Genomic DNA, 26,341 nt, shown 5'->3' with positions numbered 1-26,341 from the left:
AGTACGGACAGCTATAGCGGGCATCTCACTATTCGGCCGGAAGGCAGTTTCTCGGGGAAGTGGTCGCCGGCCGGTATAGTATCTCGGGTTAGGTGAGCCATTCAACTCGAAACGACACCTAGTTTCTTCACCACCGCCCTCATCGAACACCCACGTAAACCTGTTGATATTCCCCAATGCTCCCGAAAGCCTAGTAAATCGCATCCAAACGCCATCGCCATCACCATGCCTCCCGTATTCCAGCGCCTCTGGCTACACACTTGTAACACCCTCCGGCATGGTAATCTCGATTCCCTCCTCGGTCGCTGCGTTGAGGATATACATCCCCACCTATCCCCATCAGCACGACATTCCACAATTCCGCCGGAGTTGAAGAGCTCACCTTCTTATCTGGCGCGCACGCAATCGCCAGCTTTCCATCTCCATCCTTGATATCGGTCTCGGCTCCGCGTTTCAACAGGGCGACGGCGGCATCACCATGGCCCTCGGCGATGGCATGATGCAACGGCGTGCAGCCATCCGCATCCTTCGCATTGATCGGGCTCTGATGATCCAGCAGCAGGTTGATAAGCGGGGCACTCCCCACCGCCGCCGCCCTATGAATCGGCAGCTGTCCTCTGCGGTCCTTCACCCTAGCGCTAGCCTTATGCGGCGGTCCCAGGAGCAGTCGGCACAGCGGGAAATTCTGCTTCGATACGGCGAAGTGCAGCGCCGTCTGCCCCGCGTTGGTCTTGGCGTTGACGTCGGCCCCGCGCGAGAGCAGGAACGAGACGAGGGATTCGCCGTCTTTGATCGAGCAGGCGATCTGGAGCGGTGTCCAGCCGCTGCCGTCCACCGCGTCCACGTCGAAGGAGGACTGGTCCGAGAGGAGCGTCACGATCGACAAGTGGCTGTAGCTTATTGCCCAGTGGAGCGGAAGGCGGTCGTCGCTGTCGCGGCGCGAGGCGAGCTTCGGATTCGCGAGGAGAAGCTCTTCGACCTTCGCATCTGGGTGGTGTTAGTATGGAGGTGTGTTGGTAGGTGGGATGGGGGCACGGACAGCGACCTTCGCGACAGGCTTCGTGGATTTCTTCGCGGTCGGGTAGGAGGGCTTTGTCCATTACTGATGGTGATGGTCTTTGATGTCGGAGATGCGATTATTGATGATGGTTGTGATTGGTGGCGGACTGCACGGGCACTTTACGTCATGCAAGTGCACGGTACATAATATAACTAACCCCACCATCCACCAGGTATCTACGCACAAGGTGTCACTTGCATAAACAACAGCCTCCCGACAACCAGATTTCAGACAGGCGGGCATAACATTAACCACCACGTCCTAACGCCCCCGAACTTTTAAACATCAACCGCCCTGACGACACCGCAGCCACCCTCGCCGCGATCCTTCTGCAGCGTCAAAACCCTCGTCGGCATCCTAACCTCGTCCATCCAAGTATCCGCACTCCCCGCCGTATCCCTCCTCATGACCGCATTAACCAGCGAGATCTTACTCTCCGACCTCTCCGACCTCCCCAGCCCGCCCGCCACATCCTTTTCCCCCGCCACACGGGCAACTCGGGATAACCGTCTACCACGACGGGTCCAGATGTACCCGAACATCGGCACCAGGATGAGGACGCAGCCGATTATCACGAGCATTATTATTGCCGCGGAATTGGTCATGCCGGGGATCAGCCGGGTGGGCGCATATGACGAGGAGTCCGGGGAGGAGTCCGAGTCCGTGATTGCTTCGACGACCGTGGCGGGGGAGGTGGCGATGGGTGTTGCTACTACGGCTTGCTCGGCCGACGCCGACGCCGTGGCTGGTAGGGGGGAAGCCAGGGCCGGGGAGATGAGTAACAGAATGGCGAGCGGTGCTGGGAACGATGGGGACATCGTGGCGATGTATCGGTGAATGTATGAGGTATGAGGTATGTATGGGTGGAGGTTGTCGGAATTCCCGGATCGCACACAGCCACAATCAAAAGAGCGAGGGTGGAAGTGAAAGCGAAAGCGAAAGAGCGGCCGAAGGAACGAGTGAGCGAGTGAGTGAATGAGTGAATGGAACTACCAGCACCGCCGCACGACTGTCAGCATACCTCCGAACACTCTTTCCAGTTCCCAGTTCCAAGCTCCAAATTCCAGGTCACCCACGATCATCACCCGCGATCACCGCATACATACCCTCGGAATAAGAAAACACAGTACAACGATCGATACCAATCCCAACCAGCTGTGCGCCTGTAACAAATCAAAAGAGAAACAACAAAAAAAATTCCTAAGCTTCGTTGCGGCGCGGGCGGACGTTCATGCCTAAGTACTAGCAGTAGGGAGTCCTCCCCCCCATCCCATCCCATCTTATCCCCATTCCACCACCCCTCGCTATTTCGCATTCTCATTCTCCCCTCCCACCTCCGCCCAATCCAATATCGCACTTCTCCGCCGGGAATCACCCCAGACACACCAGACATACACCCACCGAGGACACACACCGAGCATAGGTACACACATTCACACACACACACACACACACGCCCGCACACATACACATACACACACGAAACCGAAACCTCAATGAAGTTCGTTCCCTTCCCATTCTCGCAGCCCACGTTCCTTTTTTTGTTTTTGTTTTTATACTCTAAAGTAGCGCTGATACCCGGCTACCCCCTCCCCTTCCCCTCCTTCCCCCCACACACATTAAGCGCCCGCCTGTCCGCGACCTGTAGTATTTCTCCGGATGGCTGGCTGAGGGCGGTGGGGGGTGGCTTGTGGCCTATGGGTGTTTCGATAGGGCATGCGCCTGCCCCCAGGAACTGGGTATGTGGCAATTGTGTGCCGGGTGGTGGCTGCGCTGCGCCGCGCTCTTACGTCTATGTATCTTTGTACTGAGTACGAGTAGAGAGCACGTTGGTACGGTATGTAGGGCGTGTAGAGTAGGATACATAGGATTCCCAACGCCGCAACTGCTGCCGGCCGTCTGTCTGGCCGTCTGTCTGGTTGGCTGGTTGGCAGGTTGGACTTCAGCTGGAACCGCACAGCTGTGGCTTACCCAGGCACCTAACTCTTGCACGAGATTTTCCTTCTTTTCCGCACTTCGGCTGTCATGCTCATGCGCTGGAGATGAAATATTTGGGATTTGGGAGTTGGGATTTGGGATTGGAGTTATCACAGGATTGAGATTGAGGCCTGTACCTGAATCGAAATGGGGGATTGCAGATTAGGTGAGACCTTGATCGTTGCAGTTGCCCGCATCTCTCCCAATTGCCGTAGGTAGATAAAACAGAAACTTTGAGGGGAGGGGGAAGGGGAAGGGGAGGGGGAAAGGGGAAGGAAACACCCTGAAGTCAGCACAGTTGCAGTTGTAGTTGCAGTTGCAGCATTCGCGGCGGCGGATAATTGGAAACATGCAACTGGGGGGAGATGAAATCTGACATCTACCTACCTATGTACCTGCGCATGTGTTTAGGCAGAGTTTATTACATCCAACCCATAGGTTAGGTGTGCACTGTTCCGAGTCAGCCGGCCACCAAAGTCTCGGTGACTGTATAGTAGGTAGAGTGTCACTGGGTGGATGGATGGATAGGCCCATATCTTGCACCGACGATGAATGAACGGTGAATGAACGAATGTCTTCGGATATGTAAACAATGTGTACGACACAAACGCAAACCCAATAACTCCTTTTTCTCCCCTTGAACCTGACCCAACCCAACCCGACCGAACCCAACCCAACCTGACCGGCTGAGCCACCCAACTAACTATGATGATTCTGCTTGACCACACCGTCTGCACCAGCCTGCTCGAGAATGCGCTTCTTGTACGCATTGATATCACCCGGGAAAGCCTCGACGGTGCCGTTGTCGCAGACCCACAGGTGCGTGCAAACACTGGCCAACATGGTAACGTCGTGAGAAACCATGAGCACACCACCCTGGAACTGTCTCAGGGCATCGGAGAGGGCGTCCATGGCCTCGATATCCAAGTGATTGGAAGGCTCGTCGAGAACCAGGATGTGCGGGTTCGTAAGACTCAGACATGCAAAGGCCACACGTGATTTCTGTCCTCCGGAGAGCAGGCCCATCTTTTGCAGTCCCGTGGTACCCGTGATACCGAAAGCTCCGAGGTGGCGTCGGTACTCTTCGTCGGTTTTGCCGGGGAAGAGCTTGGCGCAGAAACTGACGGCACTCATGGTCAGATCCAGAGCGTCGACGTGGTGCTGGGCGAAGAATCCGACACGCAGACGAGCGTGCTTGCTAATCAGTCCCTTGGATGGCTCGAGTTGGCCGATGAGAAGCTTGAGGACGGTAGTTTTACCGGCACCCTGTGGTGATAATAATGTGGTCAGCATGCTGGGGGAGAGGGGAAATTCACCACGAGTAGAGGAAGATAGATACGTACGTTGGGTCCAACGATACCAATACGTGAGTCAAGCTGTACATCCAGATCAACATTCTCGACAATAGGCCGTCCAGGCGTATACGCAAACGAAACGCCCGACATCTGCATGATCGGCGGACTGAGACTCTCGACATCGGGGAACTTGAACACGACCGAGTATTCGTCATCCGGCTCCTCCAGAATGGGCAGCTTCTCCAACTTTTTGATTCTGCTCTGCGCCTCGGAAGATTTGGCGGCATTGTACCTGAACTTGTCGATGAAAGTCTGCAGATGCTTACGGTACGCCATCTGGTTCTCGTACTCGCGCTTCGCCGTCTTCCGTCGCTCCTCCTTGGTGGCATAGAAGGAATCAAAGTTACCGCCCTTGTAGTAGTCCAATCGCTCGGAATGCTGGTGGATGATGTCGGTTGCGACCTCGTTCAGGAACGCTCTGTCGTGAGACACGACCAGGACGGTGGATGGGTAGGTCTGTAGGTACTCGGAAAGGAAGGTGATGGAAGGAACGTCCAACATGTTCGACGGCTCGTCGAGAAGCAGGAGATCAGGTTTACAGAACAAGGCACGGGCCAGCGCCAGACGCATTCGCCAACCTCCAGAGAACGTCTTGGTAGCAAACTGCTGCCTCTCGGGCGAGAATCCCAGACCGGCAAGAATTGCGGCAGCTCTGGATTCGGCTTTGTCGGCTTCCATCTCGGCCAACTTTGAGTGCACATCGGTGAGCAGGGCGTCCAACTCGTCGCGTTGACGTGTCTTGGAGCCCATGTCGCTGGTGACAGTGACCGGATCCAGCTGGTTCACGAGGGTGTTCAGCTCCTGAGTGATCCGCGCCTGCTCGTTCAGCAAGTGCTTCCGCCAGACATCGGCGTCCAGGACTGCCTGTATAGCTGAAGTCTCGTCTCCCATGATCTGCAGTCATCATCAGAAACAGTTATCCACCAAAAGCTCTAACCATATTGGCCCTAGTTACCTCTTGCTCCACGTGGAGAATGGTGATGTGAGTCGGGATGGCGACTTCTCTCCGGGAGAGTGCCCTCAGCAGTGTGGACTTTCCGATACCGTTCTTTCCCACAAGACCGTACCGCCGGCCATAGGCCAGAGTAAGAGTGGAGTCGGTCAGGATCCTCAGACCGCCGATCGACAGATCAATACCCTCGACCTTAATCTCCTTGCTCTTTCCGGCCGACGCCGAGTCCAGGGTCAATGGATTGACCGTCATGTAGAACTCCTCGTACGCCTGCTGGTCATCGCCACCGACGAGCTTGGATGCCTCGTACTCGACGTTCTTCATGACCTTCTTATCCTGCTTTGCCTTGATCTTGCGTTCGGCCTTCTCGAGCTTCTTCTTGTCGACCCTGCTCTCGACCTTACGCGACCCGACGGCGTCGAGGTCTACCCCGCTCCCGAGGAGCCCCATCGTCGCGGAGATGCTCTTGTGCGAAGCCACGTGAATGGTCTGGTCCAACCGCTTCGACTTCGCCTGGGACGAAGATTCCTTGCGGCTGCCATGCTTCGCCTCCAGCTGGGCGACGAGCTGCGCGATCATGCCCGTGATCTTTGCCTGATCGAGGGCGGGCGGCGCGGCATCGAGCAAGATCTGGGTGACGGTGCTGATGGCTTCGGCCAGCTCGAGATCGGCCTCCGGAGAGGTGGATGTGGCGGCATGGGATAGGAAGCCGACGGAATACTCGGTGATGACGGGGTCGAGCGACGGTAGGATTGCGGTAATTTTATCCTCCATGGTTCGTTTGACAGGACAGGCAGGACGGCAAGTGGCAAGTGGCAAGGTGTTTCGGTTTCCTTTTCGATATCGCGATGAAATGAGAGGCCGGCGCTTTTTTATTTTTTATTTTTGTGGGCAATCGCGGGGAGGTTTAGGAATTTTAGAGCGAATGGCTTTTCCCAGTTTGGGGGGGGGGTGGGGCACGGCACTCCACAGAGGCTAGAGTAGCCGCACTGGGGTGGGGGGGAGGGGTCAGCTCTCGGTGAGTGGCTGTGAGTGGAGAATGAGTTGAGTGGGTTGCCACGGAGACGCGCCACATCTCTTCAGTGGTGGTGGTGGTGGCAGTACATATTATTGTGAGTGGTGGTGTGTGGTGGGTTTCTAGCGTTCGGTTGCCGGAATGGTGGAGCCACTATCTCGATCTTATCAGATTGCCGCTTCTCATTTTTTTTGAATCTTTTCTTTTCTTTTCGTTGCGTCTTTACGGGATCGTTTTGGGTGTGGTTAGCGAGGGTTTCTGGCTGTTCTATTCTCAGCTGAGGTGTTTAATTTTCGCTGGAGGGTGTGTGTGTGTGCATGGGGCCGATATGGGTCTTGTCCATGGGTCAACCATGGTGAGGAGTCTGTGGTGGCCACGGTGTGTGCGTGCGTTCGTGCGGCTGCCTACCCGATGGTGATGACGATATTTTGTTTCGCCAGAGAACCGCCTCCGAGCAAACAGACACATAGCATACCGTAGTTAAAACACAATCTCACGGAGCGTGGACACGCAAAAGTGGATCACAAACCTGGAGAGTGGCCGTAAATTGGACGTGAGACGAGCGTGCCAGACCATTCCCCAAGCATGCTAGCCCTACGGGCTCCGAGTTTCGTGTAGCCGACGAGCCTCTCGCTTCCCTAGCCCCGATCTCGGCGTCTCTCTGGCTCTGCTTTGCGTTGCTTTGCAGCTTTGCATGTCGCTGCCCGGCCAGACCTTGGATTCACTCTACTTCTGGATACCCTCTGCATGCTAGCTGGTGGCTGGTTGATGGGCTGGTCATGCCGTTCGCCACGCCACTGTTCGGCATCCGTCCACGGCCCACTACCAGCCTTGTCGCTGTCGTTGTTGCTGTTATTGTTGCTGTTGTTGTTGCTGTTATTGTTTTTGTTATTGTTACCGCTGCTGCTATTCTATTATTGCTGCTGCTGCTGTTGTTGTGATTATGGTGCATGTCCTTCTCGTATTGTCGTTGCGAGGGCGACGGTGATGGATGGTGATGGTTGTCAAGGCCCCGGGCCCGGTAGATGGAGCGTGAGCGGAACCTCCCCCCAAAAGCAGCAGCCAGAATCGGAACTACAATCGGAACCCGACTCCCAGGATGAAGCCCAGCGGAACGGTGACTTCTCCTGCATCGTGATGGTTCTAGCGTGTCAGGTACAGTGTCCGCGCAGAAAGCGGAAGCCTGTAGAGAAGGAATCCAGAAGGAGTGTGTATGCATGCATCCATGGCCACGCATAAGTTAGTAGTAAATAAACAAACCCACAGCACGGGAGGAGATTTCTCACCGTAAGGCCAGCCCGTCGGTCGTCTTCGAGCCCAACCCGTCCCATCCGTCCCCACCCCTCATCCCATCTCGAAAACCCTATGGAACCGTTCTGCGTGTCCCTCTGTGTATGCGTGGTGTGTGTGAGAGAGAGAGGGAGGACGTTCCCCGGGTTCCAGGGCGGATCAGTGCACGGGAGGATCGAGGCGTGCTCGCGCACCCGCGGCGTTTGGTCCCTTACGACGAGACTATTAATGCTGCTTTCGTGTAACTGCTAGAGCATTTCCTCTCCTCTACCGTCCTAGACTGCTAGCAGTGTCCAAGCCTGCCAACGGGCAGCAAAAGCAACTTTCAACGGATGCTCCAGAATAGAGTAGTCACCGTCTGCTCCGAGGCGAAAACCGCTATGGCCGGCTTTCGTTGGCCGCATCCAAATGGTTGTTGTTCTCTTCCCGTTCCTAGCCTTCTCTTTGACATATCCACCTCCACGACAACAAACTACTACGCCGCTTTGCTCATCTTGAAGGCCAGCAACCTCGTCCCCCCCCAGTCCCTTCCTCTCTCCCCCTTCTCCCTCCCTTCCATCTTCTTCCCTATCCCCCCCTCCACCCTCTCCCTCCTACGCCTCCGTCTCCGCCTCCTCCTTCACTCGCGCTTGCCCCAGTTCCCTCGCTCTCCCCCTTCCTAATCGTCTCAGTACATTCGTTCTGGTAGTAGTAGTGTCTGTCCCCCCTCACGACCCTTTGTTGATTCGGCGCCGGATCGTCAATTCCTCCCTTTTCCCGCCTCCCTAGGCCTTGCTCGCTGCCATCACTCGAAACCCTCAATTCGATACAAAACATTCCCCCCACCCCCCCCCCCCTATAGCACTTCCAGCATCACGATAACTGCCGTTTCTCCCCGCCTCAGAACGCCAGTTCAAACTCAATCCATCTTGATAACAAGCTCAACGTAGCATTGGGGCCCTTCAAACCCCGCTGGTCCACCCCACTCGAGAAAGTCGGAGTTCATTCGCCAACTCACAGCGCGCCACCAGCCAACCAGTAGTCTCGTTTGGATGCAATGAGCTCGTTCTGCCGTCTGCTGTGAATTGAGTCAGTCTGAATACCAAGTTCAGTATGCAGACCATCTCCACCGTTAGTAATCCCCTCAGAATCATGAGGAACACTCTCCCCCACTCCCCCCTCCTCCCGCTCTCGAAAGCCCGCCCGTTGTTTATCTGCAATTGACGCGTTTCGTTTCTCCCCCATAGCTCTGCGCCACCTCGACCGTGGGCATTGCTGCCTGTGGCCTCGCTCTGGCTCTTCCGCACTATGGCCACCTGCCTGTAGCGTTTAATTCCAGCACACCTCCATTGATTGAGGAGTCCATCGACGGCCAGCATACGTGCACGCCTGCGAACGAGTCGACCTTCTCCCAACTCACGCCTACGTCCGCCTGCATAGCTTCAGCACACTCCCGGTCGTCCACGTCTCGTAAATGGCTGCGCCGGCTGTCAGAGTCTTTCTCGTCCTCGCCGGGGAGTTCTCTGTCGTCGTCCAGCCCGTCGTCCACTATATCCTCGACGTCCTCCTCTTCCCGCACACGTTCCTGGGCAGCCTCGCAACCGAGCTCGCGCCCTCCTACCAGAAACAAACTAGTCAAACGATCTCCAGCGGAGCGTTTATCCAGAGCCAATTCACCTGTACCGCCGCCAAGACTCCAGAGGCGCCCATCCACCGCTGCTATCTACCAACCACCCACCGCTGGCGAACAGCTGCACTCTAACCCTCCCTCACCCTACCCCGTCGAGCGACCGTCCACGTCTGGCCTCGACCTCGACTTTGCCCGCTCCCGCTTCGGCCCCCCCAACAATACCGAGTCGGTCGATGTATGGCGCCCTTTCTTCCCTGCGAAACGACAGAAGAATCCCCAGCTCGGTTCCGGCCCGACGAAACTGAAGAAGAAGTCGACTGGCATCCGGCGGATCGTTCCTGATTTCTTTAGACGTAGCTACGGCCCCACCTTGGTATCCGCAGACGCAGTCGACAGCAGCAGCCATAACCCCTCCGATAAGACGAGCCACGAATTCGACACGAACTCTCTCTACACCGACACCGCTTCCACATTTTACATCGGGTCGCGACCGGTTTCGCAGCAGATGGGTGAGACGCAACAACAGCTGCGCGGAGCAGTAGCAGCAGGAGGATCGACCCGGCAGCGATCGTCGACCGCCTCGTTCCCCGCCCGATTCAGCAGCCGTCGCAAGTCCTTTTCTTTCTCGAACCTTTTGGGCGTTGCGACACACAAAAACATCCCGACCGAAACGAACCTCAACGATGACGACATCAACGGTGGACTAGCCGGAAGGCGATCCATGGGGGGCGGGAGCGTTGTCTTCGCTAGAAGACACTCCACCTCCGATGCGCTCAACCTGCCATACCACTCTTATCGCAACAATTCGAGACCCACCACGGCGGCGCTCGACCAGATGCGACGAATTTCATTACCCCCCATACAGTCGCTTTCGCTACTCGACCTGGGCTTCGACGAACAACCTTCGGAGCATTCGGAGACATCACCCGACCGTGGCGCCCAATCGGAAGAACAGCAACCACAACAGCAGGCTGAAGGACTACAACAACCGGAACACGGCTCGGTAGAATCGCTATCCAGTGTTCCTGCTGTTCACGGTCTGCGCCGTCACCGACTATCCATCATGAGCGCTTCGGAACGGGCGTCCACCTTGATCGGGAGTGAGAGCGAGCATGATTTCGGGAGCGACACGCTCTTTGATTCGATACGGACTCGGATTTCCGAGATGACGCCTATACGGGCGGACCGTATCTTCGATACCGACAGGTGTTACGATACACGATCTTCTCCTTTGCACGCTAGTTATGATGATTACGACCTACCCCATACCACCACTACCACTACCAGCACCAGCAACACCACCACGGTGCCCACCAAAGCGACAAAGGATCGCGCGAACTCGTCACCCAACGACAATACGCATACGGCGCAGCGGCTCGGTGTCGAGGACGAGGAGGAAGATGCTTGGAGCAGCGACTGGGATATTCCCTCGAAACCGGCCGGTGACGAGCACCACCACCACCCTCACCATCACCTCCACCAACTCCACCATCAACTCCACCACCGCCTGTCCGGACCTGGATTACGGCCCTACAACTCGCGCACGGGTCTAGGCTTGCATAGCAACGGGAGCAACACTAGCTTCGGCACGGCCCGTGAGGGCTGGTCGGCAGACGGTTCCAGCATGCGGGAAACGAACAGTATTCTGGATTGGAACGATGGTGTCTCCGTTCACACCTCGACATCCAGTAACGGTTACCGGCCAAAGACGGTGCACGCCAAGGAAAGCAACCTATCCTCCACCAGAACCGGAAGGAGGGCGCCGAGTATTCACGTTCGCAGTCAGAGCATGCCAGTTGTCAATACCCTGCGAGGCAGAACACCGTTACCAAGCGAGAACTGGGATGATGACTTCTTGGATGAAGACGACGAGTTTGGAACGTGCAAGAACGAAATGGTGATTCCTCGAGCGATCGAAGAGAGACAAGCCAGCATCATTGGTCACCTCGGATGTGTGAGGGAATTTGCGTTGCTTGTCGAAGGTCCGTTTGCATTGCAATTTTTTTCTTCCCCACCCCCCTCCCCCTCAACTCTCTGCCCGCTCTTTACGTATTGGGACTAGTTAGCTGACATGATTTTCAGATCTGAAACGGTTGCGCGAGCTCGCTGTTGCCAAGGGGATCCGTAACAAAGCAGATAGCGACATGTGGGACGAGGCTGATGGCATCATCGCCCTGGCCACGTTGGATGATGACGAAGAAGACGCGCCCCTTAAGAAGGAGACGCTACATCGTCAGAACACCTGGTCCCCTCAACGTCGAAGGGAGCTAAGCCATCGACTATCAGACGAAAACAATGCATACACGCTGTCGACGCGCCATTCGGCCCTGTCCCTAGAAGACGATATCTTTGGCTCGAACGAGAACCTTTCGTCCACGCCGAAATATCGGGCCAGTCGGCACCTTTCGCCAGCACCATCAACGACTTCGCCGGTCTCCAGGAAGACGATCGATAGGAACGATCCCATAGAGGTGGCTAAGAGCATGATGGAAAAGATGCAGCATCGACAACGTTCAGACGCCTCACGGCGAAACTCGACTGGATTGACCCCCAACGGCAAAGTGCACTTCGACACGGATATGCTGAGGGACCTAGTGGTGCAGACGGGACGGTTGAAGCAGAAGTTGATTCGGGCAGTCGACGGGTTCCCGCCGTCTCCAGAAAGAGGGGGATTACGATTGAAATTACGAACCATGGAAACCCCAACAGATGAAAAATTCGACTTTGATCTCAGTCCGATCAAAAGCACATTTGACGAAAACCTCGGGGGCTTGGAACGGGTCAGCTCAAAGGGCATGGGATTTTCGCCGGCCATAGGAGTTGTGTAACCCGCACCCACGCATCCGCCGAGGAGTTTGACGGTCTCTGCCAGTCTCTACCGATACACCTTTTTTTTCCAATTCACCCAATCATTATTGTCGGCGCATTCTAAAAACGGGGCTCGAAGTCGGGCAGGGGGATCGGCTCGGGGGCAACGGCGGCTGGTGTTTTCATCCTTCTATACAACGGGTTTACTTTTAGTTTTTCATTTTTCATTTTGGGGGAGCATGAGGAGTTACAATGTTCAATTTTCTGATTTCTCTTTTGCTACTACCAGGGGGGTTTTGAGTCTTTCGGCTTTGTTTCCGTTCGGCATATGATATCCTTTGTTTCTTTGGGGGCCGGCTTCGAATTCGCTTCGTGCTCCTGTTTCTGACTCTCTGGATCGAGCTCCATCACTATTCTTCCTGTAAATACATTTTGTTCGGCGCGCGCATGGCATGGGGGTGGGGGGATAGGGAGGATTACACAGTTTGCACGCCCATTGGATTGGGGGGGTTGGTTGGTTTTGGTTTTGGGCTTTAGGCTTTTTTCACATCGTTCTCGTACGGCTTTCTCGCAAACCGACGATACAAAAAAGGGGCAGCATCTTTGATTTTTGGATTGGTTTCGTTGTCGATTTTTTTTCTTACTCTTTCTCTTTCCACGGACACACAAACATCACATCACACATCACCACACTCATTTGTTTTCTGTTTCTGCTTCTGCTTCCGCTATTGTTTCAGCTTTCACTTCAGCCTCATCTGCTGGATAGGTACATCCCTTTTCCCGTCCCGCTCATTCATTCATTCGTTCTGCTTTTTGTCTTGTGTTTTGTTTTTTGTTTGTTTGTTTGTTTTTGGCTCTGCGGGGCTCCGTTTCTCCTATTTTGCCCCCGCGGAGTTACATACTTCATATACCAATTACTGTAATTCTTATTCTTACTATTCTACTACTATTACTTCTACTACCTACTGCTACCTACTACTACTACCTACTGTCTTTACTATAGATTTCTAAACTATTACCTGTGGCCTACGGCCTTTCTTTTCATTCTTCTGGACGCTCTTTGTGGCGGATATCACTTTACTTATATACTTTAATATTACCCTTACTTACTTCTTTACCCCCTTATATCCTTCTACCCGTCTGTATCAATCCTGTTGTTTCTGTTGCTGTTGCTGTTTTTGCTGTTTGATGTGTTTCGTTTTGTTTTTGCTTGCGCGTGGGAGCGAAGGAGCGGGAAAGGGAGGGGAAGTGGGGGGGTAGATAGGCTAGGCTGGGAACTGTTCATACAGAGGAAATGGAGGATATTGAGGTGGGGAGGAACAATGGAGGAAGGGAGGAAGGGGAGGAATAAGGGAGGAACAGGGCAGGAAGAAGTAAGAAGGGAAAATCGAACTGAACTGTACTTATGTATCAAATTCAAAGGCGTTATGATGAATTACCTATATCCACTATGGTTGTATATGGTAGTAGCGTGGTGAGTGAGTGGTGACGGTGACGATGATTGTGGATGTGGATGTTTAGCGGTGGTGATGGTGGTGGTGGTGGTGGTGGTAGTGGTGGTGGTGGTGGTGGTGGAAGATCGTCACCGCCTGTACTGTACAGAGATGGCCGTGACTGGCTGGCCGATGGGGATGGAGGGGAAAGAGGGGGTTATCAAAGTCGGTGATGCAAATCGTCACCGCCTGTGGATAGCCACGACTGGCTGGAGGGAGATAGAGGGTGGAGGGGAAAGAGGGGGTTGACACCATGGGACTCTACAGTCAACTCCGCTCTGGGTCGCGGAAGAACGGTATTTGGGAGGGGGCATAGTTTCGGTGGTTATCAGAGTCGAGAGTCGGTGATGCAAATCGTCACCGCCTGTAGATTGCCACGACTGCTGGCCATAACTGGCCGGTTGGGGATAGAGGGGAAAGAGGGGGTGGCAGTCAACGGGTTACGGCACTCTACTTGTGAGTCTAGAAACGACAGTATTTTCTTTTTGTGACGGGGAGAACAGTTTCAGTAATTATCAGCGACCCAGACCCAGAGTTGGCGATACAAATCGTCATAGCTCTCCTCTCCTCTACTATCAGCCCCGCGGCGCGCAACGTTGTTATTGGTGGTTGTGCTGTGCTGAGGGGAAAGTGGGGTTCTCTCTCTCTCTCTCTCTCTCTCTCTCTCGCTCGGCTCGGCAATGACCGCCTCGACACTTTTGATATCACTCGGTGCCATGCGTTGGCTGGAGCACACTGGAGCACGCTGGAGGACGCATAAGGGTGGTACCTGAAACTCAATCTTGATTGGCATGTCATGGGCTTAATCGCACCTCTCCCAGTGTCCCACTGCTGACGTGATAAATAGGTGGGTGGTAGCTATAAACCGCCAATCTCTGATCTCTCAATCTCGGATGCGCGAGGCGTGGTGATAGACAGACGGACAGACACAGGCAGAGGGAGGGAGGCAGAGAGAGACAGAGGGACAGAGAGAGGAAGAGAGGGCGTTTGACTCCTCGAGAGGTTATCTTCTCGACATATCACGACTGCAGATTTCCATAGTGGGTGCTGTGGGTAGAGGGTAGAGGGCAGTTAGAGGGATGGGACAGAGGCAAGATCGGCTGCAGGTTCGATGTGAAGTAAAGCAAAGTAAAGTAGGCTGGCTCGGAGGTGGGAGGGAGGGGGAGGGGGTTGGTGAATGGTGAAGTGGCGGCGCTGCTGCTGCTGCTGTTGCTGGAGGTCGCACCCACCCAACCCACCCACCCCCACTACTCACTCGGCACTTTCCAGGCTGGCTGGGCCGGTGCGGTGCCGGACTGTGGGTAGTGTACAGCACAGCGGGTGGGACGGCGGCAGGAGTGGGGAGTTAGAGGGGGGGAGGGGGGGGAGGGAAGGGGGGGTGGACGAGATCGATTTGGTCCGGGAGACCATCGATCTGACGCTTTACTGTCGGCGCCTTCTGACAGGTCGACATCTGGGGGAAGATAACCACAGTTGAACTGTTCTGGGGGGGGAGGGGGGGTTGGTTTCCGGGCAGACCGAGACGAGGACGAGGACGCGGTCGTTTACCCTGCCGAGCACGAGCACGAGCACGAGCACGGGGGAGGGGCGAGGATGGCGAGCTGCAGGCAGGCACGAGATGGTGATGGGTGCGATCGCGATTGCTCGAGAGCATGATGGCGAGCGCTACATAACTCTAACTAATGGCCGGGACATCGTCGACATGGTGGAGAAGCGACGAGCTGAAGAAAGAGAGCCAGCCGTTAGTTATAGTTAAAGCATTCAGCGCCCTGGGCCTTCGCGGGCTCGATGCGTCACAGGAGAGACGGATTTGGACGCCTCGTCCGGAGCCGGCGAAGGGCGCACGGGCATACCTAGAATGAAGATGCTGGAATTCGTCGCGCACGGGATGTCCAGCTGCGAGTACATGGTCGCGAAGTAGAATCCGCAGGCCTAGCTAATGCCGCCGCCGCAGCTGCTGCGATACCTACATAACACACATCACTTACATACATCCATGGGCCCATCGAAAGATACATCATCCGGTCACCCAGCGGTGTGGCTGTCTGCTCTTCTTGGCCGCCCTCCTCCTCGTCGTCGTCCCCGTCCTCCTCGTCACCATTGTGCTCTTCTCCCCCCCTCTTCCTCCCCACTTCCCCCCTCCCCCTCGAACTGACGGACGACCTCGCCCTCGCACGCAGTCCAATCCAATCCTCTATCTCCCCTCCCACTCCCACCGCTTGCCCTCCCTCCCGCTTGCCCTCGCCTCCCGCTTGCCCGCCCCGCAGTGCGTCCCGATAACAACTGGAATTCCCACAATCTCGTAGCAGAAAATATACTCAATCTGCCAACCTGTTCACTCTGAGACATCCTCAATTGCGTACCCATAGCGTCGTCGTCGTCTTCCATCGCTGCTTGCATACCGACATTGCCATCCACCCTCCTCCTCCGCATACATACGTCGTTCGCCACTGTCCGCTACCGCGAAGTTAATAGTAGGCCTTTACCGCTCGTTGACCTCCGAGTCTCCGACGGCATCTCCTCTAACTCTAGTTCTGACTCCAGTTCCAACTCTCAACTCCAACTCCTCCGCCGAGTCTCCCACTTCGCTACAACCACCAACCGTCCCGTACCACCAATCAGCCGGCGTGCGTGCACGAGAAAAGAAAGAAAGAAAAAATCACGCCGAACGACCTCCCATTCCTCTTCCCACTCTAAAGTTGTAAATATCAGAGATTGTCCCTCCTTCTCATACCAGAATACAACGCCTTCTCTCTCCCTCCTCGATATAATCCCCGAAGAAAGAAAAGAAAAAAAGAAAAATGCCTACTCCGAATAACCAGAGCACCGTCGAGATCACTGCAACCTCCCCCGATATCCTGCTGCGTCCGCAACGCATCCAGCTCGCGTGCCCAGAGGAAACCTCCTCAATCCACCACCACCACCACCACAGCCACCACAACACTCACCCTACTACCACCACCTCCTCCGCCGCCGCCGCCACTACCGCTGCCGGTTGGGCACAGCAGGACCACCTTGAACACGACTTGCGGCAGGACGCAGCGACAACCGCCGCCACTACCATCGCTGCCGAGAACGGCACCGAGCCGTGTCCGGAGGAAGACCAGGTTCTCGAACAGACCACTTCACCCGCACCACCACCGCCGCTGCTGTCGGCCGATGAAGAGAAGGTCTATACCACGGCTACCACCACAACACTCACCGCACCTACAGCCACCACTACCACCACTACCACAACCACACAGACAACTATAACAACAACTGCAGTGGCATCGCCAATAACGGCAATGACGGCGGCGGAGGGCGAAGAACGAACGCCGTCCTCCCCCGACTCCGCCTTCGCCTCGTCGTCGTCCGATAAAGATCCGCAATCAGCCCCGTCACCCACCACCGTGGCGACGGCACGGAAAATTTTCACGCAGCGATCAACAGCACCCGTCGGCGGCAACGCCAGCAGTATCAACAGTAGCAACGCCACCTCTACGCTAGACACTCTATCTGTGCCTTTACCGGACCATGATTTCTCTACAAAACGCGTAAGTTTCTCGGACTACGGAACACGGGTCGAGCGCGATGACACACCCCCGGCTACAGCTGTGGGTGGGTGGGCGCGGGAGGCGGGTGGTTGGGTGGGTGGGGATGCCGTTGTGGTACTGTTGCTGAAATGATGGTCTCTGGCACAACAGGTTCTTCCGTCCTACAGCTGTTCGTTCCTGCGCCCCGGGAGTAAATTCGTCGGAAAGCAGACTAGTGACCGCTCCACGTACGAAGTCCACGTCGAGCTGAAGCACGTCGACATGGCCGAGTCGTTCCTGTGCGGCTATCTCCGCATTAAAGGTATGGGATTCTTGGATGGATGCACCCCGTACCGGAGGAAGGAAAAGGGTGGTGGTGGTGGTGGTGGTTGTGGTGGCGGGCGGGCGGGCGGCCTTCCTTTGTTTGCTTGCTTCGCTTGGCTGGGTGGTTGGCTGATTTTGTGGTGTCAGGTCTTACGGAGGATCACCCGACCCTCACGACTTACTTCGAAGGGGAAATGATCGGCGACAAGTACTCGTTCCAGACGCGCAGGCCGGAGTGGGGATCGAGCGAGAAGAACGATTTCCAGCACTGGTCGCGGTTCCCGTCGTTCCGGCCACTCGTGTCGAAGGCGAAGCATACCGAGTTCAACTACACGAATTTCGCCCAGAAGGAAAATATCTTTATGCGCTGGAAGGAGTATTTCCTCGTGCCGGACCACCGGGTGCGGCAGATTACCGGCGCCAGCTTTGAGGGGTTCTACTACATCTGCTTTAACCAGGTGTCGGGCACGGTGGATGGCATATACTTCCACGCTAAGAGCGAGAAGTTCCAGAAGCTGCAGTTGAAGCATGTGCCTGAGAGGACGTTTGCTTGCGTGGAGTTCCGGTGAAGGCGTTTAATGCTGTTATAATTGGGTTTCCCTTGCTCGTTTGCTGTCATCTGTCAGTTTGATTGATTGGTTTTTATTGTTGTTGCTGTTGGTTGGATATCTGGGAACATATCCGGGAGTACGGGTGGGTTGGTTGATTGATTGATCATGAACATTCTTCGGATGGGCGTCTCATTATTGTTGTTGGATTCTTTCCATTCACCATTATTATTTGCTGTTTTGTTGTTTCCTTTCTTTTTTACGTCTTTTTCTTTTTCTACTTGCTTATGTCGCGTCATGATATGGCAATGGCCACCACCAAACCAATTCCCCTTCCCTCTTCACTCCCTATCTCCCCTATTACTCGACGAGGGGATATGTAACCGGATTGCCGATGTTGATGATGATGCTGATGCTTATGATACTGTTGATTTTCCTTGCGCTCGATGACGGATGACGGATGACGAACTGGTGGCCTGTAGTTGAAGGTGTGGTCAGTAGTTGAATGTGTGGTGCGGAGTGGTGTGGCTATCTGCTTGCTTTGCTTTTTGATCTTGTTTGTTCGTCTTTTTTTTGTTCTTCGCATTTTTCATCTGGTTGATTGAGATTGAGACTGAGAACTTTTATATCCTCGCCCCACCTACCTGGGGACTTGAGAATCAATGGTGTTGAGACTACGAGACTTCGAGATGACATGGAATACCGAACTACGTATTGTGTGCTGGCGGTTTGGATCTTGGGAAGCTGAATATTACGCTGGATGTTGCTTGCTTTTTGGTCTAGACCCGCCTGGCCTGGCGATCGCTGTTGCGGGCCCCAACATACGGTACATACGGTTGCGGTCTCATGACGTGGAGGTGGAGTTGGTAGGCAGACAGACAGACAGACAGACAGTGCGGGGAAGTAGTGGAGTGTGGGGAAGCGGTAGGCACTGAGAGCGGGGACGGGGACGGGGAAGGTGAGGAAGGTGAAGAAGGTGGAGAAGAAGTAGTTAAACGTTCCAACCTTCCAGCCTTCCGAGTTCCAGCCTTTCAGCCTACTTTCCAGCCAGCCTTCCATCTCCCAAGTTCCAAGCAACGTCTATCTACTCTAAAAATAGTGCGCCCGGGGGTGAAGGTGAAATTTACGATTCCGAATCTCGGAGCCGATGTGTCGGATGTGAAGAATAATGGACGAGACGGGTCAAGCCTGACCAGACAAATAAAACCCAATTCCCGCCGCCGCCGCAGAGCCGCACCCCACCACCACCACTTTCACCACCACCACTACTTTCACTTCCACTTCCGCCCCGCAACGACACTACTACACAACACAACACGCGCGCAATGTCCGACACCACAACCCCGACCCCAATGGACACGAGACCCCCTCCCTCTCCCGCCTCCGCGCCAGTAGCAAAGCGCCAAAAACTTTCCGCCCCAGCCTCACCCACCACCACCACCGCCCCCTCCGCCCCCGCCCCCTCCGCCCCCGCAACCAATGAAGAGGACACAAGCGGCATCCGCACCGGCGAAAAGGCGCAGTACCGCACGGCGCGCAAAGGCGACATCAAGCTGCCAAAGAAAAAGTACTACCGCCAGCGCGCGCACGCGAACCCGTTTAGTGATCATAATCTCGAGTAGTACGTTACTTTCTATCCTACTGTTTCTGGGGTGCTGGGCAGGGGGAGGGGCGAAAAGGGTGCTGACTATGTGGCAGTCCGCCGCACCCCGCGGCGCTGGACTGGAGCGCACACTACCCCGCCATAGCGCCGGGGCAGAAAGTAGAAGTAGCGGATATCGGCTGCGGTTTCGGGGGGCTGCTGGTGTCTCTGGCGCCCAAGCTGCCGGGCACGCTCCTGCTGGGACTCGAGATCCGGCTGCAAGTGACGGAGTACGTATCGGAGCGGATTTCCGCGCTCCGCCTGCAGCATCCAGGGACCTACGGGAACATCTCGGTCCTCCGCGGCAACGCGATGAAGTTCCTACCGAACATCTTCGACAAGGCGCAGCTGAGCAAGCTGTTCCTGTGCTTTCCCGACCCGCACTTTAAGGCGCGGAAGCATAAGGCGCGGATCGTTAGTCCCGGGCTGTGTGCCGAGTATGCGTATGTCGTAAGGCCTGGCGGGATCGTTTACACGATTACTGATGTGCAGGATTTGCACAGGTGGATGGTAGCCCATTTTGAGGAGCATCCGCTGTGGATCAGGTTACAGGAGAGCGAGCTCGTGGGGGATGTGGGCGTGCAGACGATGATGGGTGATACGGAGGAGGGGAAGAAGGTGGCCAGGAATGGGGGCGAGAAGTTTGTGGCTTGCTTTAGGAGGAGGGAGGATCCGGAGTGGTAGTGGTAGGGGGGTTTTGGAAGGGGGGGAGGGGGGGAGGGGGTTTGTTTCACGCACGGACGGAGATGGGGAGGCATGAAGAATAATCAAATCAGATTCGGTGCACCCAAAACTCCTCAAGCAGCATCATCATCATCACTTCGTAGAGCATACAACCGCCCCCTTCCCTTCCTTCCCGTATCTATCCCCCCTCCCCCTCCCAGCACTACCACCCCCTCCCCCCCGCCCACATCTTCTCCCACCCCTCGACCCTCCCCCTAACCTCCGCGCCGAGCATCATAACCCTCTGCACCGCAACCTCCACGCCCACCTGCCAGCACCACAGCCCCCCAATGACCACGACCATAACCACCACAAGGCGGATAAACATCCTCACCACCCCCAGCACCCAGCGCGTAGCCATACCCAGCAGCATGGTGGAGAGATAAAAGATCAGCAGCAGCGCGGCGATAGTCGTCAGGTCCGCGGTCTTGAGATATGTCCCCGCCCGCTGCGTCAGCGCGATGTATGGTGTGATGTGCGTCGTGTATTGTTGCAGGGTGTGAAGTAGCGGCAGCAGCTGCGCGAGCGGCGGGGGCAGGAGGTCGTCAGCGGCGGCCATTGTGCGGTTGTTTTGTTTTGGTTGGTGGGGGGTTTTTTGCGTTTGTTTGAGGGATGTGGTGAGCGGTGGGTGGTGGGTGGGGGGCGTGGTTTTGTTAATTTCGTGACGTGATGTGGTAGTAGTGGTGAGGTGGTAGTGGCGGAAGGATGAGCAGCGGACGGACGAATGTGCTAGTGGTTGTTGATGTTGACAACTAGTCACTAGAGCAGCCAAGACACGCGCACGTGACAGTGGAAGAGACTGCAATGTGTGTATGTGGCTGGGGAAGATGACTCGATATTAGGGAGGTGGTTGGGATACTCTACAGGAGGGGCAGGTAGTCTATAAGCCATGGGTTCGCACTAGGTGACGGCATATTGAAGTTGGAAATTGCTAGAGAGTGACAACTTATGCTCCGATGAACAGAACACTGCCGGACTGTAGGAGAAACAAGGGAAAGTTGACAAGCTGCGAGAAGCCGGGACAAACATTTCGATCAAAGACGGACGAATGCACCCAGCGAGTAGTCTGAATCAGCACCTTTTTTTTGTACTGCCGTCGTAACTACGAGTGATATCCCACATGTCCGACCCTCCAAACTTACAAAGCCTCACCACGCTCCAGCTTCATGTTTCCGTACCTATTATTGACAATGTCAGTGAACCAGTACTCACGACAGCACGAGCGGAAGACACTCACTTCTTCAGACGGATGGCCTGGACGGAGATGAAACCGGTGGTATCCTGGGGCGCGAAGGCTCCGATCTCGTCCATGGAGCTCTCGCTCATGTCATAGAGCTTCTCGGTCTCACTGCTGCGGCCCAGCACGCTGAACATGCCCTTGTAGACCCTGCACCTGACCTTTCCGTTGACGCTCTTCTGCGACGCGATGATCGACTCCTCAAGGAACTCGCGCTCGGGAGAGAAGTAGAGTCCGTTGTAGAGGATCTTGGAGTAGTTGTAGGTGACGAACTGGTCACGAAGCGCACGGATCTCACGGTCGAGGACGAGACCCTCGAGGTCGATGTGGGCGGAGCGGAGGATGGTGAGTCCGGGGGTCTCGTAGCAGCCACGGGACTTGAGTCCGATGAAGCGGTTCTCGACGATGTCGATTCTTCCAACTCCGTGGCGACGGGCAATGGCGTTGGCAGTCAGGAACAGGTCCAGAGGCTCGGTGACGGTCTTTCCACCCTCGTACTCGAGCTTGACGGGGAGTCCCTTCTCGAAGTGGATGGTGAAGTCCTCGGGCTTGTCGGGGGCGTCGAGTGGGTCGACAGTCAGCTTCCACATGTCGGCGGGGGCCTCGACGTCGGGGTCCTCGAGGATTCCGGCCTCGTAGGAGCAGTGCGCGAGGTTCTCGTCCATGGACCAGGGCTTGGCCTTGGTCTGGTAGACGGGGACGCCCTGGGCAGCGGCGTACTCGAGGAGGTCGTTGCGGCCAGCGAAACGGTTGTAGAATTCGGGCATGCGCCAGGGGGCGATGACCTTGATGTCGGGCTGGAGAGCGTAGAAGGCAAGCTCGAAACGGACCTGGTCGTTACCTTTTCCGGTGCAGCCGTGGGAGACGGCGACACATCCCTCCTTCTGGGCAACGGCGATCTGGCCGCGGGCAATGACGGGGCGGGCGAGCGATGTACCTGGATGGCGTGAGTCATTCATACCCACGCACGCAATGAGCAGAGTAATCGAGGCATACCCAAAAGGTAGACGTTCTCGTAGATGGCATTGCACTGAATGGCGGGGAAGCAAAGGGCCTCGACGAACTCCTTTCGGAGATCCTCAACGTAGACCTTGGAAGCACCAATCTTCAAGGCCTTCTCCTTGGCAGCCTCGAAGTCCTCCTCCTGACCAACGTCGGCCACTGTTCATCGCCGTCAGTGGGCACTCCGTCGGTACGGTACATATCGAGGTCTTACTGAAGCAGATGACTTCATAACCCTTCTCGAGGAGCCATGCTATATCTCTGAGTCAGCCATTGTCCACCAATACAGGCAATGGGAACAAACGGACCAAGGATACAGCTCGTGTCGAGTCCGCCGCTGCAGCCCGGTTTGTGTCAGATACGAGGTTCTGCGAAGCTCCATGTATGCAGAGAAAGATATCTTCTGGGCAGGTGTGGGGCGGCCGCGCGGGAGACTCACGAATACGCAAGACAGACCTACGGAGCGAATCATTAGCTTGAACATTCCATTTGGCAGGACAAGTTAAGGCAATTGCGGGGTGACGAGGGTGTGTTTACCTTCTCCTTGGCCATTGTGAATGATGCTGGTGAACTGTGTAGGGAGTGGTTGGATGAACGGTGGGACGTGATTGATTGCTAGGACAAGAGGGATTGAGGGAGATGTGCGAGTTTTTCTCTGACGCAGAACAGACCGCTGCTTGCCCCTCGCTCTCGGGACGTTTAGGTGGGGCACATCTACAAACGAGCCTGGCCCCGCTAAGAAATAAAAAATTACTTATCCATGCACATGTGTATCCCCCACGGTTTTCCCTGCTATCTCGTTAGCCTGCTCTCAAAACGGCATCGAAAAGCGCGAAAGGTTCATCCCCAAAGACTTGATAAGCCTTCGATCGGTGTTCGTCTTCATGATCTAAATCCATTAATACTTTACAGCGGCTCGAAAGCTTTTGGCACTGAACCCATAAATGAAAAGGACATGGCACGACAGAAAAAACTGGGCATTATTTAAAGAGTAATACCAAAAACCAATCACGCTGCGTGGTAAAGAAGAGAAAGAAAGAAAAAGCCAGAAGAAACATCACAAGTGAATAGCCGGAAAAGCACATGCCAGTGCACAAAAGAATGAGTTCCGTCTTGAGCTACAAGAACACACCCAACAATAGGACTCTCTTGCCCGCCAACAGCATCCGTTTCCTTGCCCATCCCCCAGAAATGTTACATTTTGGTATCATTAGGTAATCCTCTACTCCTCCTCAGCGGGGAGCTCCTGCTCGTACTCCTCGCCCTCGTCGTCAGAGACGGAGGCATCCTGGTACTGCTGGTACTCGGAAACGAGATCGTTCATGTTGGACTCGGCCTCAGTGAACTCCCTGTCATGTAATCAGTACGATGAAACCAGTGTAGCGGTGATTGCCCGAAGGCCGAGGATTACTCACATCTCGTCCATACCCTCAGAGGTGTACCAATGCAAGAAAGCCTTACGCCTGAACATGGCAGAGAACTGGTCTCCGACACGCTTGAACAGCTCCTGGATGGAGGTCGAGTTTCCGACGAAGGTGGAGCTCATCTTCAATCCACGGGGAGGGATCGAGCAGAGAGCGGTCTGCACGTTGTTGGGGATCCACTCGACGAAGTAAGAGGAGTTCTTGTTCTGGACGTTGCGCATCTGGTCCTCAACCTCCTTCATGGACACCTTTCCACGGAAGATGGCCGAGCAAGTGAGGTAACGACCGTTACGGAAGTCCGAGGCAGCCATCATGTTCTTGGGGTCGTACATTTGCTGGGTGAGCTCGGGAACGGTGACGGCACGGAAAGAGTGGGCGCCCCGGGAGGTGAGAGGAGCGAATCCGACCATGAAGAAATGGAGACGAGGGAAGGGAACCATGTTAACAGCCAACTTGCGCAAGTCGGAGTTCAACTGGCCAGGGAAACGCAGACAGGTGGTGACACCCGACATGACGGCCGAGACCAAGTGGTTAAGGTCACCGTACGAGGGAGCCGACAGCTTAAGGGTCCTCATGCAGATATCGTACAGAGCCTCGTTATCGATACAGAAAGTCTCGTCGGAGTTCTCAACTGCAGAGGAAATTAGATTCCGCGTGGACTAGCATGGAGACGTGGAAAGCTTACCAAGCTGATGTACGGAAAGAGTGGCGTTGTAGGGCTCAACAACGGTGTCGGAGACTTTGGGCGAAGGAACGACAGAGAATGTGGCCATCATACGGTCGGGGAACTCCTCACGGATCTTGGAGATCAAAAGAGTACCCATACCGGCACCGGTACCACCACCGAGCGAGTGGGTGATCTGGAAACCCTGGAGGCAGTCGCATCCCTCCGCCTCACGACGGACAACATCCAACACCTGGTCGACGAGCTCGGCTCCCTCGGTGTAATGACCCTTGGCCCAGTTGTTACCGGCACCGGACTGTCCGAAAACGAAGTTGTCGGGACGGAACAGCTGACCGAAGGGACCAGCACGGACGGCGTCCATGGTACCGGGTTCCAAGTCGACAAGGACGGCACGGGGCACGTACTTGTTACCGGCAGCCTCGTTGAAGTAAACGTTCATCCGCTCCAGCTGGAGGTCACTGGTACCATTGTACCTGTAGCACTATCAGCATCCGCGCCAGACGGAATGTCGAAAGAATTTGATATACTTACACACCGGATCCATCGAGGCCGTGCTCGCCAGAGATGGTCTGCCAGAAAGAGGCACCAATTTGGTTACCCTAGAAGAGGAGTCAGCGTCAAGCCCGAGATATGCTCCGCAGATAGCAGCTATCGAAAGAAGCTGTATCGATGGACGCAACGAGAACGGGTGGCAACGTACACACTGGCCGGTCTGGATGTGCAAAATCTCACGCATGTTGACTGTGTACTGGATTCAATGTTAGCCGATGAGCTTCGGAAGCTTTGTTGCCAACTATTGTGGGGAGGCTTTATGAGGAGACGCGTCTGGTGTTGGTGGCGACGAGAAAAGTAAAACAAAGGGACGCGCGGGGAGAGTATTAAGTGGGGTGAGATGAGATTGATTGTCGACATACCAAAGAATCGATAAACTATTGCTGGGTTGTAGAGGGTCGGCGATGGAGACCGGTGGTGTTGATGGATGAAGGTGTTGGGATGGGTAGAGAGGGAGAGAGAAGGGAGAGTGAGCGAGTTTTGAGAACGAGAGAAGAAGAGAAGAAGAAGAAGATGTTGAAAGGGGCTTGACTTGCCAGTTGGGGGTGGGATGCGTTGGGGTGGGTTGGGGTGGGTTGCGGGCTGGGTCCAGTGATTTTGTGGTTGGCTCAATTGCCAGCGAATTGTGCCCGCATTAAACCGCAACGGGGTGTGGACGGGCCTTGGCAGAAGGGGTCTTTGCCTCTGCATCCGCCCGTGCACCGCGAGATGCCCCCCCGTCCGACAGCAACAGGCCACCATCGCCGCCAGCAGTGACCTCAAGATCGAGGAGAGTGGCTAGCCTGCCACCACGAGAGTTTTCGTCCGGCTGACAATTCATTCCGGAGAGGCTAGAAAGGTGGGTACCGAAGCCACCCCCCGGTGCGCTGGGTCTCTCACGATGGAGGACGTCGCGGACGCCAGACGCCAAGTCGTGAAAAGGAGGCTCAACTGGATCCAGGGTCGCTGTGACCTCTTGTGTCCTGCCTTTGTGGGACGCCGTGGCCAGTGGTCCGTGAATACCCTGCATGCCACCTTATCGCGGAGCAAGTCCCAGTCCGTGGCACTCATGTCCAAGGGGATCCCAACCGTCAACCGTCAAAACACGCGAATGTTTTGTGAGCCAACCAAATCGCCACTCTCTGTGAGTC

General features: G+C 55.4%; 11 protein-coding genes across 11 annotated transcripts; 4 read left to right on the top strand and 7 right to left on the bottom strand.

Moving 5' to 3' along the window:
* Positions 1 to 98: 98 nt before the first annotated feature.
* On the bottom strand, positions 99 to 1,211 carry BZA05DRAFT_214672 (ankyrin repeat domain-containing protein). Its single transcript, XM_051479642.1, has 3 exons — positions 1,040 to 1,211; positions 383 to 987; positions 99 to 330 (listed from the first exon to the last, which is right to left on the bottom strand). The coding sequence occupies exons 1-3, from the start codon at positions 1,098 to 1,100 to the stop codon at positions 253 to 255; spliced, it is 744 nt and encodes a 247-aa protein (XP_051341879.1). The 5' UTR covers positions 1,101 to 1,211; the 3' UTR covers positions 99 to 252.
* On the bottom strand, positions 1,212 to 2,471 carry BZA05DRAFT_214671 (uncharacterized protein). The gene is made up of 2 exons (XM_051479641.1): positions 2,137 to 2,471; positions 1,212 to 2,049 (listed from the first exon to the last, which is right to left on the bottom strand). Exons 1-2 carry the CDS (start codon positions 2,140 to 2,142, stop codon positions 1,339 to 1,341), a joined length of 717 nt encoding a protein of 238 aa, XP_051341878.1. The 5' UTR covers positions 2,143 to 2,471; the 3' UTR covers positions 1,212 to 1,338.
* A 1,122-nt stretch (positions 2,472 to 3,593) lies between these two features.
* BZA05DRAFT_389262 (P-loop containing nucleoside triphosphate hydrolase protein) lies at positions 3,594 to 6,289 on the bottom strand. Its single transcript, XM_051482750.1, has 3 exons — positions 5,348 to 6,289; positions 4,381 to 5,286; positions 3,594 to 4,303 (listed from the first exon to the last, which is right to left on the bottom strand). Exons 1-3 carry the CDS (start codon positions 6,116 to 6,118, stop codon positions 3,737 to 3,739), a joined length of 2,244 nt encoding a protein of 747 aa, XP_051341877.1. The 5' UTR covers positions 6,119 to 6,289; the 3' UTR covers positions 3,594 to 3,736.
* Positions 6,290 to 9,673: 3,384 nt separating this feature from the next.
* On the top strand, positions 9,674 to 12,217 carry BZA05DRAFT_214417 (uncharacterized protein). The gene is made up of 2 exons (XM_051479640.1): positions 9,674 to 11,240; positions 11,341 to 12,217. Exons 1-2 carry the CDS (start codon positions 9,764 to 9,766, stop codon positions 12,084 to 12,086), a joined length of 2,223 nt encoding a protein of 740 aa, XP_051341876.1. The 5' UTR covers positions 9,674 to 9,763; the 3' UTR covers positions 12,087 to 12,217.
* A 4,143-nt stretch (positions 12,218 to 16,360) lies between these two features.
* BZA05DRAFT_442359 (vacuolar import and degradation protein-domain-containing protein) lies at positions 16,361 to 17,967 on the top strand (the record flags this gene model as incomplete). Its single annotated transcript, XM_051486747.1, has 3 exons — positions 16,361 to 17,155; positions 17,246 to 17,396; positions 17,546 to 17,967. The coding sequence occupies 3 exons, from the start codon at positions 16,361 to 16,363 to the stop codon at positions 17,965 to 17,967; spliced, it is 1,368 nt and encodes a 455-aa protein (XP_051341875.1).
* A 54-nt stretch (positions 17,968 to 18,021) lies between these two features.
* Positions 18,022 to 18,465, top strand: BZA05DRAFT_214375 (uncharacterized protein). Its single transcript, XM_051479639.1, has one exon. It carries the CDS (start codon positions 18,115 to 18,117, stop codon positions 18,394 to 18,396), a length of 282 nt encoding a protein of 93 aa, XP_051341874.1. The 5' UTR covers positions 18,022 to 18,114; the 3' UTR covers positions 18,397 to 18,465.
* On the bottom strand, positions 18,269 to 19,138 carry BZA05DRAFT_214364 (uncharacterized protein). Its single transcript, XM_051479638.1, has one exon. The coding sequence runs from the start codon at positions 19,003 to 19,005 to the stop codon at positions 18,475 to 18,477; it is 531 nt and encodes a 176-aa protein (XP_051341873.1). The 5' UTR covers positions 19,006 to 19,138; the 3' UTR covers positions 18,269 to 18,474.
* BZA05DRAFT_389251 (uncharacterized protein) lies at positions 19,120 to 20,295 on the top strand. The gene is made up of 2 exons (XM_051482749.1): positions 19,120 to 19,567; positions 19,645 to 20,295. The coding sequence occupies exons 1-2, from the start codon at positions 19,272 to 19,274 to the stop codon at positions 20,270 to 20,272; spliced, it is 924 nt and encodes a 307-aa protein (XP_051341872.1). The 5' UTR covers positions 19,120 to 19,271; the 3' UTR covers positions 20,273 to 20,295.
* Positions 20,296 to 20,474: 179 nt separating this feature from the next.
* Positions 20,475 to 21,038, bottom strand: BZA05DRAFT_471677 (uncharacterized protein; the record flags this gene model as incomplete). Its single annotated transcript, XM_051487978.1, has 1 exon — positions 20,475 to 21,038. The coding sequence occupies exon 1, from the start codon at positions 20,868 to 20,870 to the stop codon at positions 20,475 to 20,477; it is 396 nt and encodes a 131-aa protein (XP_051341871.1). The 5' UTR covers positions 20,871 to 21,038.
* On the bottom strand, positions 21,039 to 23,396 carry BZA05DRAFT_389249 (argininosuccinate synthase-like protein). The gene is made up of 7 exons (XM_051482748.1): positions 23,088 to 23,396; positions 22,990 to 23,006; positions 22,859 to 22,887; positions 22,765 to 22,803; positions 22,545 to 22,709; positions 21,549 to 22,485; positions 21,039 to 21,489 (listed from the first exon to the last, which is right to left on the bottom strand). Exons 1-7 carry the CDS (start codon positions 23,100 to 23,102, stop codon positions 21,450 to 21,452), a joined length of 1,242 nt encoding a protein of 413 aa, XP_051341870.1. The 5' UTR covers positions 23,103 to 23,396; the 3' UTR covers positions 21,039 to 21,449.
* On the bottom strand, positions 23,397 to 25,596 carry BZA05DRAFT_389247 (beta-tubulin). The gene is made up of 5 exons (XM_051482747.1): positions 25,360 to 25,596; positions 25,191 to 25,258; positions 24,660 to 25,132; positions 23,966 to 24,605; positions 23,397 to 23,899 (listed from the first exon to the last, which is right to left on the bottom strand). The coding sequence occupies exons 1-5, from the start codon at positions 25,393 to 25,395 to the stop codon at positions 23,773 to 23,775; spliced, it is 1,344 nt and encodes a 447-aa protein (XP_051341869.1). The 5' UTR covers positions 25,396 to 25,596; the 3' UTR covers positions 23,397 to 23,772.
* Positions 25,597 to 26,341: the final 745 nt, after the last annotated feature.

Source organism: Tricharina praecox, assembly GCF_024521635.1.
Source record: "Tricharina praecox strain CBS 144465 chromosome Unknown BZA05scaffold_5, whole genome shotgun sequence".
Taxonomy (NCBI): domain Eukaryota; kingdom Fungi; phylum Ascomycota; class Pezizomycetes; order Pezizales; family Pyronemataceae; genus Tricharina; species Tricharina praecox.
Note: the sequence above shows the minus strand (reverse complement) of the source record. Positions and strands in the feature narration are given on the sequence as shown.